This window comes from Procambarus clarkii, chromosome 36, assembly GCF_040958095.1.
Source record: "Procambarus clarkii isolate CNS0578487 chromosome 36, FALCON_Pclarkii_2.0, whole genome shotgun sequence".
In the NCBI taxonomy this organism is placed as follows: Eukaryota; Metazoa; Arthropoda; class Malacostraca; order Decapoda; family Cambaridae; genus Procambarus; species Procambarus clarkii.
The window spans coordinates 29,552,811-29,571,194 of record NC_091185.1 but is presented as its reverse complement, the minus strand read 5'-3'; the positions used below and the strand labels follow the sequence as shown (position 1 = coordinate 29,571,194).

The following is an 18,384-nucleotide window of genomic DNA, read 5'->3' as shown; positions in this document are numbered from 1 at the left end:
ATATTGAATGGTGCACAGTATGAATGTAGAAAGGCCTAAATATTTAGTTTATAGCCTTGCCAAAATTTTGTTTTCAAAATCACATTTCAAAGGGGCTGTTTTAAATACAGTATGGTTTCTATATGCAAGTAAAAGCACTCATATCTTTCTTAATGTTACAGAGAGCGTGAGCAGCTAGCTGCAGCCAACCAGGAAATTGATCGGTTACAGTCGACAAACAATGAAATAGAGAGCGAGTTACTATCTTGCCGCCACAAGGAAGCTGAGCTTCTGGCTTTCACGCAGAAACTGACCGACAAAAATGTACAAATTCAGAGTCAGTTCTCTGTGCTTCAGTCAAAGGTAAAATTTACAAAGATATGTTAGCAACATATTTTCAGGTAAATTTGTCATTTCATATGCAGTAGGTATGCAGAAATTGTTGACCAGACCACACACTAGAAGGTGAAGGGACGACGACGTTTTGACTTGAGAATGGTCCAGGACGGACCGAAACGTCGTCGTCCCTTCACCTTCTAGTGTGTGGTCTGGTCAACATACTTTAGCCACGTTATTGTGACTCATCGCCTGCATGCAGAAATTGTGTTGAGTGTTGCCTAAGGCCATTCAGGGGTAACCTAAAATGTATGTGCCTGAATAGCATAGTCACACAAAGGAATCATAGAGACGTCTTTCATATATCTGTTCTTTGTTCTTTAGTTGGATGTCCGTGTACAGTAAGGTCTTGCCATCGTAGTACAGTACAGGAAAAGCCAAATTGTCTTCTTCGTTAGTACAGTACTGTATTTGTAAATTTTTAGCAATTGCTATTTCCACTCTTTGTAAATACAAATGCATATTATAGAAACCTCTATACATACAATGGTTGATGTAGCATGTATATATATATGTCCACCTCTCCTGTTTTTTTTTAGCTTCTTTACTCAAATATACATTATAAGTGGTGTGACAAGTTAGGTTCTATATTTCTCTTGAAATTACTTTATAATTCTGTATCAATTATAATAATTCTAGTGGAAAACCTTTATAATGACAGCTAGTGATCCTGTAAAAAGATAATTCTTCATCAGTTAGATCAGTTTATACTCACTTGTTCACTTTAAATTACTGATATGAATTAAATAAATCAGATATTTTTATAAACAGTGGAGAAATGGTCCAAGTTAAATATCTCATTAAGGGAGAGTGAGCAGGGAGTAGGGGAAGGAAAGTCAGGGAGAGGAGGTGGATGTAAGAGGGGACAGGATGGAAGGGAGAATGGCAGGGAAGGATGGAATGGAGAGGAGGAAAGGTTTAAGTTACAAGTAGAGGATGAGGGAAATGGAAGGGAACTATCAGGGTAAAAGCAACAAGCCATTACAACTCTATGGCACTGGGAAGGGGTCAGGATAAGGATTTGGGATGGGACGGGGGGAAGGAATGGTGCCCAACCACCTGTGGATGGTTGGGGATTGAACGCCGACCTGCATGAAGCGAGACTGTTGCTCTACCGTCCACCCCAAGCAGTTGGGCTGAACAGTAGCCCGTTGTAACTTGACAACGGATTGGTTGTCAAGTTACAGGGGAAAGGTGAGAAATGGAAATAGCGAGGGGGAGTTAGGGAAAGGGTTTAGGGTAAATAAGGAAAAGAAAACACTTTAATTTTGGTAAGTATTTCATTATATTATTGTATTAAGAGTTGCATCATAGGAGGTCAAGAAGGCCTGCCTCTCTCGCCTTCGTGTAGTTGAACCTTGTTGTCTATATTTAAGATGTTCTTTTTATTTCAACACAGACACAATTGATGGAACTTGAGCATGGAGAGATCAAATCAGAATTGGATGAGCTAAAGGTGCAGAAGTCCAAATTAAAATCAGACTTGACGAAAGAAAATCAAGCCCATCTTTCTCAGGTGAGATAAAATGGTTCGCATGAAACATTACACTAAGCATGTCTCTCCAGTTATATAGTTTTATATTGTTAGAGTCAGGAAGCCTTTTTAGATTTATTGAGGTCCCTCTGGGTCAGTGTGGAATTTTACCTCTCAACAATCTTCCCCAAGTCTTTTCTTGATGCAGAATATAATTTAAATTTACACTAAGAAATTTCTAATTGAGTATAAGTTAATTCAAAACAACTGCAGAATTACTCTATACTGTAATCTAAACAATAAACTACACTCATTACTCTGGAATTCTACTATAAAACAACTAAAAACATAGCAGAGTTTGCTAGTGTAGGCTCCATCTTGCAGTCTGAAGTTAGTTATCTACCCATTTCATTGTTCCATGACATAGCAAGACTCTCTGATGAGTGACTGGACGATCATTAAGGTTAGAGGAATAAAAGTATAAAGGTATACATTATAAGAAATATTGCCAGAACGACCGTGGACATCTTCAAGAGAACACTAGATAGTTTTCTTAAAGAAGTGCTGAACCAATTGGGCTGTGGTGGATATGTGGGCCTGTGGGCCGCTCCAAGCAACAGCCTGTTGGACTAAGCTCTCACAAGTCAAGCCTGGCCTCGGGGCCGGGCTTGGGGAGTAGAACAACTCCCAGAACTCCATCAAGCAGGTAAAGGTCCCCAGGAGCACCAATACGCATCTAGCCCTACCGTTATGGCCTTGGCAGAAGCTCACACTTGATCTTTGTGAAGAAGCTGCTTCTCACTTGTATTGTTCGTTGCCACTTCTCATCTGCATGTTGCGTACATCAATGCACAATTTTCTCTCACTCGTCATAGTTGTTTATCTCCTTAGTCTTGTCTTGATGGCTTCTTATAGTACCTGTGAATTTCACAGATTTGTCACTGGATCATTTTTATCAATTTCTATATCAAATGGCTTTTGATTCGGCAAACACTTAAAAACCTAAAATGTACTGTGCTACTTATAAGATACACAGTCCTTTGTTGAAATATTTGATCAAATTGTTTATATTTCATACAAGGTTACAGTTTTGTTTTATAAATTATCAATGACTGATTTCTTTTTTCAGTTTGAGAATCTTAAACGGCAGCTAGCAGAAAAGACAGAACACGTCAAGCAGTTGACAACAAAAACTATGGAACTTGAGAACGAGATTCAAGTGCTCAATAAAAAACATAAAAATTCTTTAAGAGTAAGTGAGAAAATTAATAAAGTACATTATTGAAATTTTACAAGCCACCATAGGTTAAGGTTGCTGGTCATTGACCACTTAAGTTGTTTGTTCATGTTTATAAGTGGAATGCAAAGTATATTTAATAATTTTTGGATACATCTACGCATGACTTAATAGTATGACGTTATCTTAAATGATAATATTTTATGTGGTAACTAATCCACTCCAATCTCTGAAAGGACATTACACGGGAGATGCAGAAACTAAGGAAGCGCCTAGACAACCAAGAGAATGGCACCAACGGAGGAAACGGAGGTAGTGCCGGGGTCATGTTGAGTGGCCACTCGTCTCAGTCAGCAACACCACACGACTCCCTGTCTCAAGGCTCTCGAGCGTCCTCAAACACTTCCCTCAATACTATAGAATACCAAAGTACCAATGGCAGTAGTCCAAATTCACAGGTGATTAAGGTTTAAGTTTGGTTCATGATGGGTAACTTTTTCTTCTTATGTTAACCCATGTACTGTACGTTAGTATAATATGACAACACCGTGATGCATAACAAAAATTATTTTATAATTTTTTTTTTATCTCTGATATTGTTAAAATGTATTTCCTGATCACATGGAACTAAAGAAAGTATTGTAATGTGACTTGGCTGTGATGGAGTGATGAAGTGTGACAAATCACACATGCATGATGCATAGATGCATGAAACCTCGCCTGTGTGCTGTGAATGTCTGCCTCCTGTTGTGAACATCATAACTAGCATTGCGTTCACTGATATCTGAACAGTGTGCATAGTTTTTATTACCGTCAGTATCACCTATGACACTTATCATTACAAAATAATTGTAATTGCTTATTTTTATTCATCATTATGAAGTGGTGGTGTGGCCCTGACCAGCACAGCTGTGTTGTGAGCTGCAGCTGCATGTGCTAGACTTGGTCATTCTGGTAGTACTAAGGCCCTCACAGCCAGGAGGGATGCAGACGATTTTTTTGCAAAGTGGGGTTTGTTTACTGGAGTCATGAGGCACAGCACGGAAGCTCTCCATACCTGTGGAAGTTTTGAATCGTTCTCTATACCTATGGGACGGAGGAAAGGAATGGTGCCCAACCACTTGGGCTGGACGGTAGAGCAACGGTCTCACTTCATGTGGGTCGGTGTTCAATCCGACCTTCCAAGTGGTTGGGCACCATTCCCTTCCCTCGTCCCATCCCAAATCCTTATCCTGACCCCATTCAAGTGCTATATAGTCATAATGGCTTTGTGCTTTCCCCCTAATAGTTCCCCCTTCCCTATACTGTACCTGAAATGCCATAAAGCATCTGGCACACCACCTGTCAAGAGACAAAGTGCTTTGCACAGTATATGGGTTAATGCTTTCATTCTACCTCATCTTTTGTTTTGCTTAGTAATTCACGTTGTTCTTGATTCTAAGATTTTTTTTAGCCGTTGATTTTGCACGAAAGTTTTAATCTCCTTTGCAGTTTGCATGTCGATATTGTTAATACAACTTATGATTAATTATATCTACTTATTTTTTGCTAGAATTGATTGATGTTCTTTGCTTTTTATAGGAACTTGTACCACTTCATGACCCTCTGGTGACACAGCAGCTACTGGTTGATCGAATAATCAAACTCCAGAAATCTGCTGCACGGCGCTCTGACAAAATTGAGTTCTTAGAAGAGCATGTTGCTCACCTGGTCTCGGAACTAAAGAAGAAGTCTCGTATCATCCATCATTATGTTATGAGAGAAGAGACTGGGGCTCTTGCTAACTCAGCTTCAGATTCTTCCAAGGTAAGTTCATATTTTAGACTTTTAATATACAGTATATATATATACTTATGGTCTATATATCTTGTAGCATAGCCACTGTTAAAATATGTAATGCTTACTATTGTTAGTTTACACCAGTTAAAGTGTGCTTTTTTTAGTTTTTGTCGTCATTTATTTAAATCTTGTCATGATTATTTGTCTCAGAAGTTATTTCGATTCATTTATTGGTCTTCAATTTAAATTGTTCAGAGCTCATGTTGTCTTTTCAAACTTCTTCACTCTTCTTGTGCTAGAACTCCCACCTCCTTTGTCTATAATCTTTCATATCATATCTTTCTTTAACAAGTTCTCACAGTAGTTTCATTTATGCATGTCTCAAACAGTGTTACAATGTTTATATCAGCACCCCACAGATAGTTGAGTGCTACTGCCTTCTGGTCAGTTATCTGAATTTTGGGTTGTAGTGCCTTTGTATGTCCCACACCATAGCGGCCATCACAGTAAATGGCCCAGGAGCTCTGGAGAATGGCATCCGTCTGCGCGTAGGCTACGAGGTGTAGACTTTTGTTTTTATTACTCTCATATCCTCTTTGGGAATTGTATAGTTATAAAATACTGTATACATATTCTATGATATGTGTCACAAGTTATAGAATATCCTCGTATCTCGTATCCTCTCGTATCCTCTTTAGGAATTGTATAGTTATAAAATACTGTATACATATTCTATGATATGTGTCACAAGTTATAGAATATAACTGGTGACACATTTACTTAACCCTTGTGTGGTAAATGTGTGAGACACATTAAAGGTTATTCACGTCCACATCAAAACAGTTTGACTTACTGTGTTGGTATTGTGGGCTTGGTGAAAAATGCTGTAATGCTATCATATATTTATGGCTTGATTCCAGAGTTCACGAACCACAAATATGCAGTCAGTGAACTACTGTTACCTTTAATTAATCAATGTGTCTGTTATTCACCCACAATGGCATCCTTATTGCCTTTAATATCTGTGCACTCTCAACGTTGTTATATTTCACTTTCATCTCTATTGTACTGTGCTCCCATCAGTCTTAACTCATTCCTTACTTTTTGTCCAAATGAGACATTATAAATTACATTTTAAGAATCACAATCACTTAAATATTAAGATGGCATAGTCTAGGTCTGACCTAAATGGGGATTGTAAGATCCTTTTATATTTAGTTAATCGGGGCTCAGTATATCCATTAGTTTATATGATACACATTAACATTTATAATAACATGGGCTACCTTATAGTTTTCTACCAAGGCAGATTTACTAATGATACCTTTACAATAGTCTTCCAATGCAAACATTGGAAAAGCAAGACGAAAGAGCCAGGTGAGTGCGAATTGAATAGTTACGGCGATCAGCATTGTATAGACTAAGTAAATACTGTATAAATAGTGATATTTTTCTGGGCAGGTCCCCTCAGCTTATGACACTCATGCTATCCACTTTGCCTTGTGTCTATCTTGTGTAGCTTTCAGGCTGTTGGATGCGGCTGCATCAACACATCTCATGTGTCAGGTTCCTGTGACTTTCTCTGCCTGCCTGTTACGAACCCGGATCCAGCGTCCGAGCAAGGAGCAGTAACAACTACGCCATCTGTGGGTCAGCTCCCGAAACCCCCGCCAAACGAACGACGACACCTGGTGAGGACAGCGTGTACTGGCCTCGAGGACCAGTTTCCAGTCTGGTTCAACGCTCAACACCGCCGCCCCTGACCTCTGGTGAGGTGGTGCTCCGACGACAGCGCCATCTATGGACTGGATGCGTCAGGTGTTAGTATCTGAGCCTGTGAGTGTGGTGTATTAGTGTCCCAGTTATTGATGACGTGTCTGCTTACAGAGCCGACCTGGGACCACTGTGTTGAAGGTGGAGTCAGTCTACCCGAGGCAGCCAGTCTCCATACTGTGAAGTTTGCTGCAGCTGTTGTGACGTCGTCCCCCCGGAAGAACACTGTGGTGTGTTAAGCCTGCCAGTGGAGTGGCAGTGGAAGGATTTACCCGGGACCGACGGTTGGAGACGATAATCCACTGGGGTATTGAGGACAGGAGGGTGATTGGTGATATCACACGAGACTCCTGTCTAGGGCGTACCCCTTTTATCGTTCGTGTAGTGGCCGTACCAGCCTTGGTGGCTCAGTACCTGCCAGCAGACCTGCTGGACGTGTGGTTGACGGCCTCCACGACGGTGCCCCCAGTGGACCTGTGTTGTGGCTGACCTGTGGCCAGGGTAGGCTCGGCGTTCTCAGAGGACACGTCTTGAGGCCACGAAGAAAGCACCGCGGACTCAGCACCTAGCTTCGAGGATCCATAGTCTCCAGCAGAAGACTACAGTGTTGATCCCCTTTGTAAAGTGTTAATACCCCTCCCCCTTGTGTACGTTTTACTTTTATATATTTAAATGGTGATGGTGAACATTATATTATATTAAGTTCTTAGCTTTCTTTCCCTACTCCCTTTAAGTTACTTGCGTCACGGATCTCATCCCTTGATAGCCACTACTGGCTTGGGAACGGATACCTATATCTTCCTCTAACAACATCAGAGTGAGAACCCCGTTGCGTCCCGAGAGGGCCGTAACATAATTGGCATCCCCAGCGGGATGCCAATTATGTGTCTAAAAACACAAACCAAATTAGCAGGGCGACACAACTCCAAATGGACTTACTTATCCTATGAACTGGAGTGATGAGGCTGTCTTGTCCACAGAACTTTTCTACCGAGAAACTCTGGCACAAAGGGAGCTTGAAAATGGCAGGCGATGACCTGTCTGACGTAATCTTCCACACCTCTGCGATGGCAAACAGGGGCATCATCTCACATCTCTCGAGTAAGGATCGGTGTAGACACGATCTGGGGCGACTCGACACTTCCCTGTGTAGTGGCATCGATGATGGCTGATCACAGACGGCATTTCTGGTACCGGTCCGATGGTCCTTCAGGGAGACAGGAACCTGGAATACAGGGGTCTGATAATTCAGAGTGATAGCGACCGCGAGTAAAACAGTACTTACAGCATACTCTACTAGGTCCACACCTAGTCCCAACGGGGCTGTTCGTACGTCGCAGGTGGCATTCGCTCTGCCACCGTCAGGTCGACCAACGTTCCACATAACGCTGCATTGAGGCTCAGCAGTCACGCGGGGGGTGTCAACCTGTCGGAAACAGTCACTCATATTATCACATGTCGTACCTCCAGTATCAATTATCACCTTCCAGGTCCCTCCTTCAACTGCAACACCTGCAGTACTAATCTCCAATCCCTGGGACCTCTTCACGATGTTCATGGGGGCCATCATCCTTCGGGTCGTCCACTGATCCTTACTGAGAACACAGAGAACACATAGGAGAACAAAACAAAATACCGGTAGGAAACATTTGGTAAGTCGAGGGATAAGTTTCCTGAGCTTGTCATGTCCATAGCCGGCAACATCCATACGCCTGGCTTGGACCGAAGAGGGCACTAGACCTTTTGAACACACCGCACCTACCTCTGACGTCTGGGGAGTCTCTGGCTGGTTCACTACACGCTGTAACTTGCCATACCACAAGCACACATCCGCCTTCGCTCCAGACTCGTTGGTATCCGTGGGTGCCCGCACACAAGGCCCCTCTTCTTGCTCAGGTACCTCTGCCTTCTTAACTTCATGTTCCTCGTCGAGAGAATCAGGAGACACTGCTAGATAACTGTCGATCTGCGGGGGAGAGGACAAATTAGACATGTTCAAATCCGTGTCTGTCTTTACCTGGACGTTACCATTGCCTGTTGACACCTCAGACTTTGATGTTCTGGCTGACTCGTCCGCTATCTTGGGATGATTGTTGCTCCAATCGGTCACCAAGTCGTTGGCTAGTACCACGTCAATCCCAGCCACAGGGAGGGTATCGACTACTGCCAACGCACATGTGCCGCTGAAATAAGGCGTGTCGAGATGTACTGGCACTAAGGGGGCGATGTACTGCGTCCTTGGAAACCCAACCAGGACAACCTCTTGTCTCCCGTTCACACTTACTCCCTCGGGTACCGAGTTCTTCACGATCAGGGACTGGGCTGCTCCACTATCTCTGAGCACTACTACCGATCTACCAGTATGATCACTCGATACATACCCGCCTGAAGTGTGAGGGGAAAACAATCTGGGTTCTTCCTGCGTCGCCGTCGACTGGCTTCCTGCTGGTGATGTTCCACAGCTCATCAACATCACCTCCCTTCGTGCGCTGTCACCTCTTCTGCCTCGGCACCTAGCAGCTATGTGCCCTTTCTGCCCACAAGTCCAGCACACCATATTCCTCCTCGGGCTCCGGTGTTTCGGACTGCTAGGACTTGTTCTTCGGGGGCTACTTGGGGGCGTCTTCTTAGCACTTTGTGGGACGGGTCTTTCTTCTTCGTCGTGAGGTCTGTCAAACCGGCGCTGGTAATTCCTTGGGACGTACTTAGCAGACGGCCTATGAGTCAGGATATACTCTTCAGCCATGGTGGCTGCTGCACTCAAGGTCTCCACCTGCTGCTCTTCTAAGTATGTCTTGAGGTCTCCAGACAAACAATCCTTGAAGTCTTCGAGCAGAATCAGCTGTTCGAGGTCTTCCCTGGTCTCCACCTTCCGAGAGGCACACCATTCTTGAAAAAGTCGCTCCTTGATCGTGGCGAACTCTGTGAAAGTGTGCTCTGAGGTCTTCTTCAGGTTTCTGAACTTTTGCCTATACGCCTCAGGTACCAATTGGTACGCCATGAGCACAACTTTCTTCACCTTGTCATAATCGCTGGAGTCGTCAAGGGATAACGTAGAGTAGGCAATTTGGGCCTTCCCAGTCAAGACTGACTGTATCATGATGGCCCAATTCTCCCTTGGCCACTCCAAAGAGGCAGCGACTTTCTCGAAGGCTGCAAAGAATTTTGACACCTCCTTCTCATGGAATTTGGGGACCATTTTGATGTTGCGTACCGGATCGAAGCTACTGGTGTCCGTTGTTTGCCTCCGACCACCGCCTAATCGCAATACTTCTAGTTCATGTTGTCTCTCTCTTTCCTCCCTTTCTCGCTCTCGTTCTTCTCTCTCTCGTCTCTCTTCTCTTTCTCGTTCTTCTCTCTCTCGTTTCTCTTCTCTTTCTCGTTCTTCTCTCTCTCGTTCTCGTTCTTCTCTCTCTCGTCTCTCTTCTCTTTCTCGTTCTTCTTTCTCTTTCTCGTTCTTCTCTTTCTCTTTCTCGCTCTTCTCTTTCTCTTTCTCTTCTCTCTTCTTTTTCTCGTTCTTCTCTTTCTCGTTTCTCTTCTCTTTCTCTCTCTGCTTTCCTTTCTTCTAATTCTAAACGTCTCATCTCTAATTCTTTATCTTGTCTCTCTCGTTCCATTTCTAATTTCTTCCATTCTATTTCACGATTGATCTCTAGGGCACGCATCTTGACTGTTAGGAAGCTGATATTAAGCTCGCCTGCATCACTGTCAACGTCGCTGCCCTTATCTTCCTTTTCCGTGGAAGCTATGTCTGCACTTTCCTTTGTACTAGGAGTCTCGCCTTCCTGTTTCTCTTCTGCCTTCAGGTGCCGGTGAACCTTGGACAAGATCTCCACACGGGAATCACTGGCACGGATCTTGATCTCCAGGTAGGCGCTCACTAGTACAAGCTCTGGTTTGCTCAAATATTTTAATCTGGCAAGACAATCTTCTCTGTTCAGAAAAGCCTGAACCTCGTCCAGATCATCGATGGTAGCTTTGTCTGCCATTGTCACAGATGGAACACTTAGCACTTAACACTGCTTACACGTTAGCACTTAACGCACCGAGCACTGTTCTACGCCAATATTGCACTTTATCGCACCAAACACTGCACTTGCCAATATTGCACGTAATCACTCCGGGCACCGCACTACCCAATATTGCACTGAGTCCAAACGAACACTTCGCTCTACAATAGTGCACTAAATCACTGAGCACCGCACTAGTCAATATTGCACTTAATCGCTTAATCACAGCGAGCACCGCACTGCACAATATCGCACTTAGTCACTCTGAGCACCGCACAGGACGTATAACGTCACAATCGTCACACAGGGGGAATTATATACAGGGATTACGCCACTTCACCACCCCTGTCAAACATACTTAACAAGGGGACGGATCCCGCTGGGGATGCCAATTATGTTACGGCCCTCTCGGGACGCAACGGGGTTCTCACTCTGATGTTGTTAGAGGAAGATATAGGTATCCGTTCCCAAGCCAGTAGTGGCTATCAAGGGATGAGATCCGTGACGCAAGTAACTTAAAGGGAGTAGGGAAAGAAAGCTAAGAACTTAATATAATATAATGTTCACCATCACCATTTAAATATATAAAAGTAAAACGTACACAAGGGGGAGGGGTATTAACACTTTACAAAGGGGATCAACACTGTAGTCTTCTGCTGGAGACTATGGATCCTCGAAGCTAGGTGCTGAGTCCGCGGTGCTTTCTTCGTGGCCTCAAGACGTGTCCTCTGAGAACGCCGAGCCTACCCTGGCCACAGGTCAGCCACAACACAGGTCCACTGGGGGCACCGTCGTGGAGGCCGTCAACCACACGTCCAGCAGGTCTGCTGGCAGGTACTGAGCCACCAAGGCTGGTACGGCCACTCCACGAACGATAAAAGGGGTACGCCCTAGACAGGAGTCTCGTGTGATATCACCAATCACCCTCCTGTCCTCAATACCCCAGTGGATTATCGTCTCCAACCGTCGGTCCCGGGTAAATCCTTCCACTGCCACTCCACTGGCAGGCTTAACACACCACAGTGTTCTTCCGGGGGGACGACGTCACAACAGCTGCAGCAAACTTCACAGTATGGAGACTGGCTGCCTCGGGTAGACTGACTCCACCTTCAACACAGTGGTCCCAGGTCGGCTCTGTAAGCAGACACGTCATCAATAACTGGGACACTAATACACCACACTCACAGGCTCAGATACTAACACCTGACGCATCCAGTCCATAGATGGCGCTGTCGTCGGAGCACCACCTCACCAGAGGTCAGGGGCGGCGGTGTTGAGCGTTGAACCAGACTGGAAACTGGTCCTCGAGGCCAGTACACGCTGTCCTCACCAGGTGTCGTCGTTCGTTTGGCGGGGGTTTCGGGAGCTGACCCACAGATGGCGTAGTTGTTACTGCTCCTTGCTCGGACGCTGGATCCGGGTTCGTAACACTGCCAGTGACGAGTACTATTCCATCAATTCAGTCTTGTCTTGCCAAAGGGGCAAGAAGCACATAAAGTTCTTAGATCACCACATTGTTGAGACTTACCCCACCCACAATAATAAAAAGAGTGTCACTAAAAAAAAATTATATTTAAATAAAAGCGCCCAACAAACTTGAAAGACATCGACACTGCACCTAAGCCACCAACTAACTCTACTGTCTAAGGGAGCCGGTCGGCCGAGGGGACAGCACGCTGGTCTTGTGATCCTGTGGTCCCGGGTTCGATCCTGGGCGCCGGCGAGAAACAATGGGCAGAGTTTCTTTCACCCTATGCCCCTGTTACCTAGCAGTAAAATAGGTACCCGGGTGTTAGTCAGCTGTCACGGGCTGTTTCCTGGGGGTGGAGGCCTGGTCGAGGACCGGGCCACGGGGACACTAAAGCCCCGAAATCATCTCAAGATAACCTCAAGATCATATACATCACCACTGCCACCACCACCATCACCATACACATCGGCCATTCCTTACCACCACCATCATATCACCATCCCATCATCATCCGTCTCACTTTGGGTACTGCTCATACTCATTTACCCCTTCAGAGCAGGAGAGATTTTTGAAATTGAGGGAATACAGAGAACATATATGGTACACAGACACAACAAAGCACCTAAATTATTGGGATCGTCTCATAGCTCTCAAAATGTACTCTCTTAAAAGAAGATGAGAGGTATCAAATAAAATATTTGGAAGGTACTGGAAGGCCAGGTCCCAAATTTGCACAATAAAATAACAATATACTGGAGAGAATGATATGGAAGGAAATGCAGAATAGAACCATTGAAGAGCAGAGGTGCCATAGGCACAGTCAGAGAACACTGTATGAACATCATAAGTCCACGGTTGTTCAATATCCTCCCAGCAAATATCCTGTATAAGAAATATTGTTGGAACAAAAATGGACATCTTCAAGAAAAACTGGACAGTTTTCTGCCAAAAGTGCCAGACCAACCAGATTGCAGTGGATATGTGGGCTTGCAGGCCGCTCCTAGAAGCAGCCTGTTGAACCAAGCTCTAGCAAGTCAAACCTAGCCCCGAGCCAATGTTGGGGAATAGAAAAACTTCCAGAACCTCATCCAGGTACAATCCAGGTATAATCCAGGTACACTACCACCACAGCCACCATCAACATCATACACATTACCACTTCTACCACCATCATCAATATTACCAAGACCACTGTATTCCTTGTTAAATTTTTTTACAAAAGTAATCATTTACAGGCAGAGTTGATGCGTCACGGAGGCATCATGGCCTCTGTGTATGGCTCGGCACCCCGTGATGGAACGATGACCTTGGAACTATCATTGGAGATTAATAGGAAGTTACAGGCTGTTCTAGAAGACACCTTATTAAAGAATATTACCCTGAAGGTATGTACAGTATTTAATATTTCTGTGAGGGGGCTTCCCTCTATAGCTCCTTGAACTAAGTGCTAGTCCAATTGCTCTTTAGGTTTCCTCTTGGGGTCAAAGTTTTTTTTTTTTTCTTTAAGCGTATTCTTAATCTCATTTATGAAATAAATTTAGTTTCTATTTCTTTTAAATGCAACAAGACTTCCTAAATTCTCTGTTCATAAGTTTTTAGTTAGGTTATCCTCTTTTTGAAAAGGATTGTATGGCTTGCATTGCAGATCTTTTTTAGTTATATAATACTGTGGTGTACTGTGAAATTAGTGTTTATATAATGCAATTTGTTCAGGATAGAAGGTAATTTAATTTATTGTGGAAATGGCTTAAGTAATGTAGGCAGTCATGAAATATCTTGGAGGGTACTTAGGGAATACAGTATAGCACAGAGAGGACAGTTTTACCTTCTGCTGATGGCATTTGTGTTTTAAACTTAACGTAAATTAAGTTTATCTATACTTGTCTTAATCTTTACTTACTGTATTATACTTTATCTTAATTATGGTACAATATATATACAATATATTAGGGTCCGGTTTTGCAGTGGTCTGCATCCTTGGCTCACAACCGAGGGTGATGTGCTCATCTTAAAGCAGGACAGAAACAGTTGGATGTTTCCTTTCATCTAATGCTCTGTTCATTTAGCAGGACGATAGGTACCCGGGAGTTAGGCAACGGTTGTGGGTTGCATCCTAGGGAAGTGTCAGTAGTTGGCCAAGCTGGGGGCCTCAGTATGCCTAAATAAAGGCTTTTCATCCCCCAACCAATGGGAATTGAATTTGTTCTGATGCTATCAGTTAAACTCACCTCGGGTTAGAATTGTACGACATTAAAATAATGCTCCATGTATTTGTGTATCCCTCAGGAGAACCTTAACACTTTAGGAGATGAAATTGCCAAGATATCTTGCCAAAATCAACACCTGGATTCTCCCAAGTGACGTGTGGAAGCTCTCAACGAAGTGTCATTTTCAGTGATGAGAGGAACGTGGGCTTTTCTTCCCCCATATTGCATTTCTGTGCAAATTCATACAAAAATATCCTCTGATATTAAATCCATAGACAACAGGACCATTAATTAGAATTGACACTACAAGTTAACTAGTGCATTTTGTGGGATTATTATCAGGCATTATTGTTTACTTTTGCTAAGATTTTTTAGTCATTACTGTACACTGCTGTAAATCAAATGTATTATTACACTGGAAAATATATATTTTTAACATATTGGTAAGGATCCCAAAATTCTAAATGTTGTAGTATTCATTCGTTATCTCAAGAGTCTTTAGGTATTGGCTTGAAGCTTTCAAGACATGTATGGTTGTGCAAGATTAATGTCTTGTGTTACTGAAGAATGTTGCCCTCTGGGGGAAGATTTCAAAGTCATTTTAGCAAGTTGTTGACCTGCCTTTTACCCCACCTTTTCCTCTTACACATTACAAATTTAATTCTTTCTGTATTCTTACAAATGAGACTACTGGAGCAAAGTTGCTACTCACATTCTCTAATGCCATGGATACTGTATGAGCTTAGTTATCCGAAGCCCGCTGAACCAAATATTTCGGTTATCCTGCCAAAATTGCATCTGAATAATTTTCTAGCAAATCTTTGCCATATCCCGACAGAAATCCAAATAACTAGAGATTTGGGCAGGTAATGCAGACTGGCACAGTGTCCAAGTCAAGCCCGGATAATTTTCTGGCAAAACTGCACCATTTCCAAGTAGAAATCCAGATAACCGAAGATTAGGTTACTTAAATTTTCATGAACTACACATTGATGATTGATGAAGATTAAGCCACCCAATAGGTGGCACGTGCATGAATAGCCCGTAAGTGGTGGCCCTTTGGAGCCATTACCAGTATCATTTAGCTGATACTGGAGATCTGTGGAGGTGCAACTGCACCCTACCTCTGAACTACACATGTTAACATTTACAGTATCAAACAAGATGATGAACCATAGCAAGGTAGGCTGAAATTATTGTTTTAAATTATATCTTTGATACTGTATATATATAGTGTGTGTGGAAATCCAAATTATTTTGGTTTTGGTACAAAAATTTTAGAATATGGTGATATGTGAACTTCCCCTCTTAGAATTCTGCTTATATGGATGTCTAACTTATCTGGTCTTTCTCTTATCTGGAGGGGTCCTTCTCTTATCTGGAGGGGTCCTTCTCTTATCTGGAGGGGTCCTTCTCTTATCTGGAGGGGTCCTTCTCTTATCTGGAGGGGTCCTTCTCTTATCTGGAGGGGTCCTTCTCTTATCTGGAGGGGTCCTTCTCTTATCTGGAGGGGTCCTTCTCTTATCTGGAGGGGTCCTTCTCTTATCTGGAGGGGTCCTTCTCTTATCTGGAGGGGTCCTTCCCATGTGATCTGGATAAGTGAGCTTAGACAGTTCTTCCGTTAGTCTCCTACGCAAACTATCCCCTCAGAATTGAAGATGATACCATAGCAGTGTGTGAAGCACTAATACAACTCCCTCCCTCAATAGGAAGAAAAACCTGGGTTGTGTTATATGAGCTGTGACTCGTGTAACTGGCTCAAGTGAACAGATAATTAGGGAAAAAATTAATATATACCATTCCTTAAGCGTATGTTTTCTTGCTGGTGCAAAGTAACGGGAATAGTTTTGGAATATTTCTAATATATGTACCTGTATAAAAAAAATTAATGCAAAATATGTGGAATTTATGATATAACATGTTTCACGTGTTTTTAAGTGGGTACAGTCTCTTTTAAGTAATGTTAAAGGTATTATCCTCTCATTATGTTAATTCTGCAACTTTACTGTTTAGTTATTGCTTCCATCCTAAATCTCCTTGGGTTCTTGAATCCAACACAATCCTTGCTATTTACAAATTCTCTTCATCTATAATGGTTGAGTTTGAAAGATTCTTACCGGCTAAAACGTTCAACATTCCCTTCTCTTTTCTCGTTTTGGGGAAATGAAATGAAGGGGGGGAGAGATAATTTAGGCACTGCCGGATACCTTCTAGTTGCTCATCAATAATGTGTTTGGTTGGGTATCAGTATTATAGATTTTGATTCTCCTGTATCCATGCATTGACTCTCAGTGATCTTATAGTTGCAAATTTCTAGATAAGATGCAAGGTGTGATGAGCATTCTGATTACTTTCATTGCTATCATAGCTTTCAGAACATGATACTGTACCTCAAATCATCCAGTATCGTTTTTCGTCTTTTATTCAGGAGTACATATCATGCATTTTTGGTTAGTTGACCAGTCATTTTAATGTAACAACTGTTTACAACTGATTTGACTCTGGTCACCAAAGTGTCGTAATTTACATTCAACTGGGGCCTGACAGCCGAGTGGACAGCGCTTGGGGTTCATGGTCCTAAGGTTCCGGGTTCGATCCCCGGTGGAGGCGGAAACAAATGGGCAGAGTTTCTTTCATATTGATGATCCTGTTCACCTAGCAGTAAATAGGTACCTGGGAGTTAGACAGCTGCTACAGGCTGCTTCCTGGGGATGTGTAACAAAAAGGAGGCCTGGTCGAGGACCGGGCCGCGGGGACGCCAAGCCCCAAAATCATCTCAAGATTAATACAAGTAAAGTCTTGGTAGCTGCCAGTGGGTCGGCAAACACACTGAAGAGTTGTTCCTGGTTCTTCATTTAGCACTTGAAACTGTATTGGCAAAATTTTGACTTTCCAACAAAAATAGTGTTCATAACACTGTATGGCATTAGGTGAGAAAAAGAAGAGGTAAATATTAGTAGCCTAATTAAAGAACCTGAAGTTTACACAAGCAGATTTATTCAGAGAAAATGTAATAGAGATAATACTGTAAATTGTAAATATTTTTCCAAGGCATTCCAAACATAGCAATGCTCGAGAGACTACTGAATTCGGGCTCCGTACTTTATATTCATCTAATGCTATTTATTCTAAAGCTATATAATGAATGGTTGTATAGATAAATTGGTATTGTAACATATTGTAGTGTACATAATGTAACTGTATATTATAATGGGTGAGTTAACATAGGACGTATTGACTCTTAAGAGTGTTATCAAATTTCAGAACTTGTATTGAGCACTTTATTTCTGTTGATAACGTCTTCCACTTTGTCATGTCTTATTGCGTAATGTTCTCGCCTTAAGTTGTTATTTATTGTTAGTTGACTATTAGGTTATTTTGTTCACAATATGCCTTTTCTATCATGCATACCTGGCTGTTTTCCTGGAGTTAATATTGATGCCCTTTGTGAGGTAAATATTGATACCCCTTTGGGGGGGTTAATATTGATGCCCTTTGTGAGGCAAATATTGATACCCCTTTGGGGGGGGGGGTTAATATTGATGCCCTTTGTGAGGCAAATATTGATACCCCTTTGGGGGGGGGTTAATATTGATGCCCTTTGTGAGGCAAATATTGATACCCCTTTGGGGGGGTTAATATTGATGCCCTTTGTGAGGCAAATATTGATACCCCTTTGGGGGGGTTAATATTGATGCCCTTTGTGAGGCAAATATTGATACCCCTTTGGGGGGTTAATATTGATGCCCTTTGTGAGGCAAATATTGATACCCCTTTAGGGGGGTTAATATTGATGCCCTTTGTGAGGCAAATATTGATACCCCTTTGGGGGGTTAATATTGATGCCCTTTGTGAGGCAAATATTGATACCCCTTTGGGGGGGTTAATATTGATGCCCTTTGTGAGGCAAATATTGATACCCCTTTGGGGGGTTAATATTGATGCCCTTTGTGAGGCAAATATTGATACCCCTTTGGGGGGGTTAATATTGATGCCCTTTGTGAGGCAAATATTGATACCCCTTTGGGGGGGGGTTAATATTGATGCCCTTTGTGAGG

General features: G+C 42.8%; 1 protein-coding gene across 4 annotated transcripts in view; it reads left to right on the top strand.

Annotated features, from left to right (window-relative positions):
- Nucleotides 1-16,952, top strand: part of Golgin104 (Golgin 104) — a 30,195-nt gene extending 13,243 nt beyond the window's left edge. For 2 of the 4 annotated variants that reach the window (XM_045732801.2, XM_045732800.2), the window contains exons 10-17: nt 162-342; nt 1,775-1,891; nt 2,979-3,101; nt 3,323-3,544; nt 4,668-4,892; nt 6,201-6,242; nt 13,355-13,504; nt 14,406-14,622. In XM_045732801.2, the coding sequence (XP_045588757.2) occupies nt 162-342; nt 1,775-1,891; nt 2,979-3,101; nt 3,323-3,544; nt 4,668-4,892; nt 6,201-6,242; nt 13,355-13,504; nt 14,406-14,480 (1,135 nt within the window). In that variant the 3' untranslated portion in view covers nt 14,481-14,622. Of the gene's footprint in view, nt 1-161; nt 343-1,774; nt 1,892-2,978; nt 3,102-3,322; nt 3,545-4,667; nt 4,893-6,200; nt 6,243-13,354; nt 13,505-14,405 lie in introns of all 4 variants that reach the window. The other 2 variants (XM_045732803.2, XM_069336607.1) reach the window with 2 other exon arrangements.
- The last annotated feature ends 1,432 nt before the right edge of the window (nt 16,953-18,384 follow it).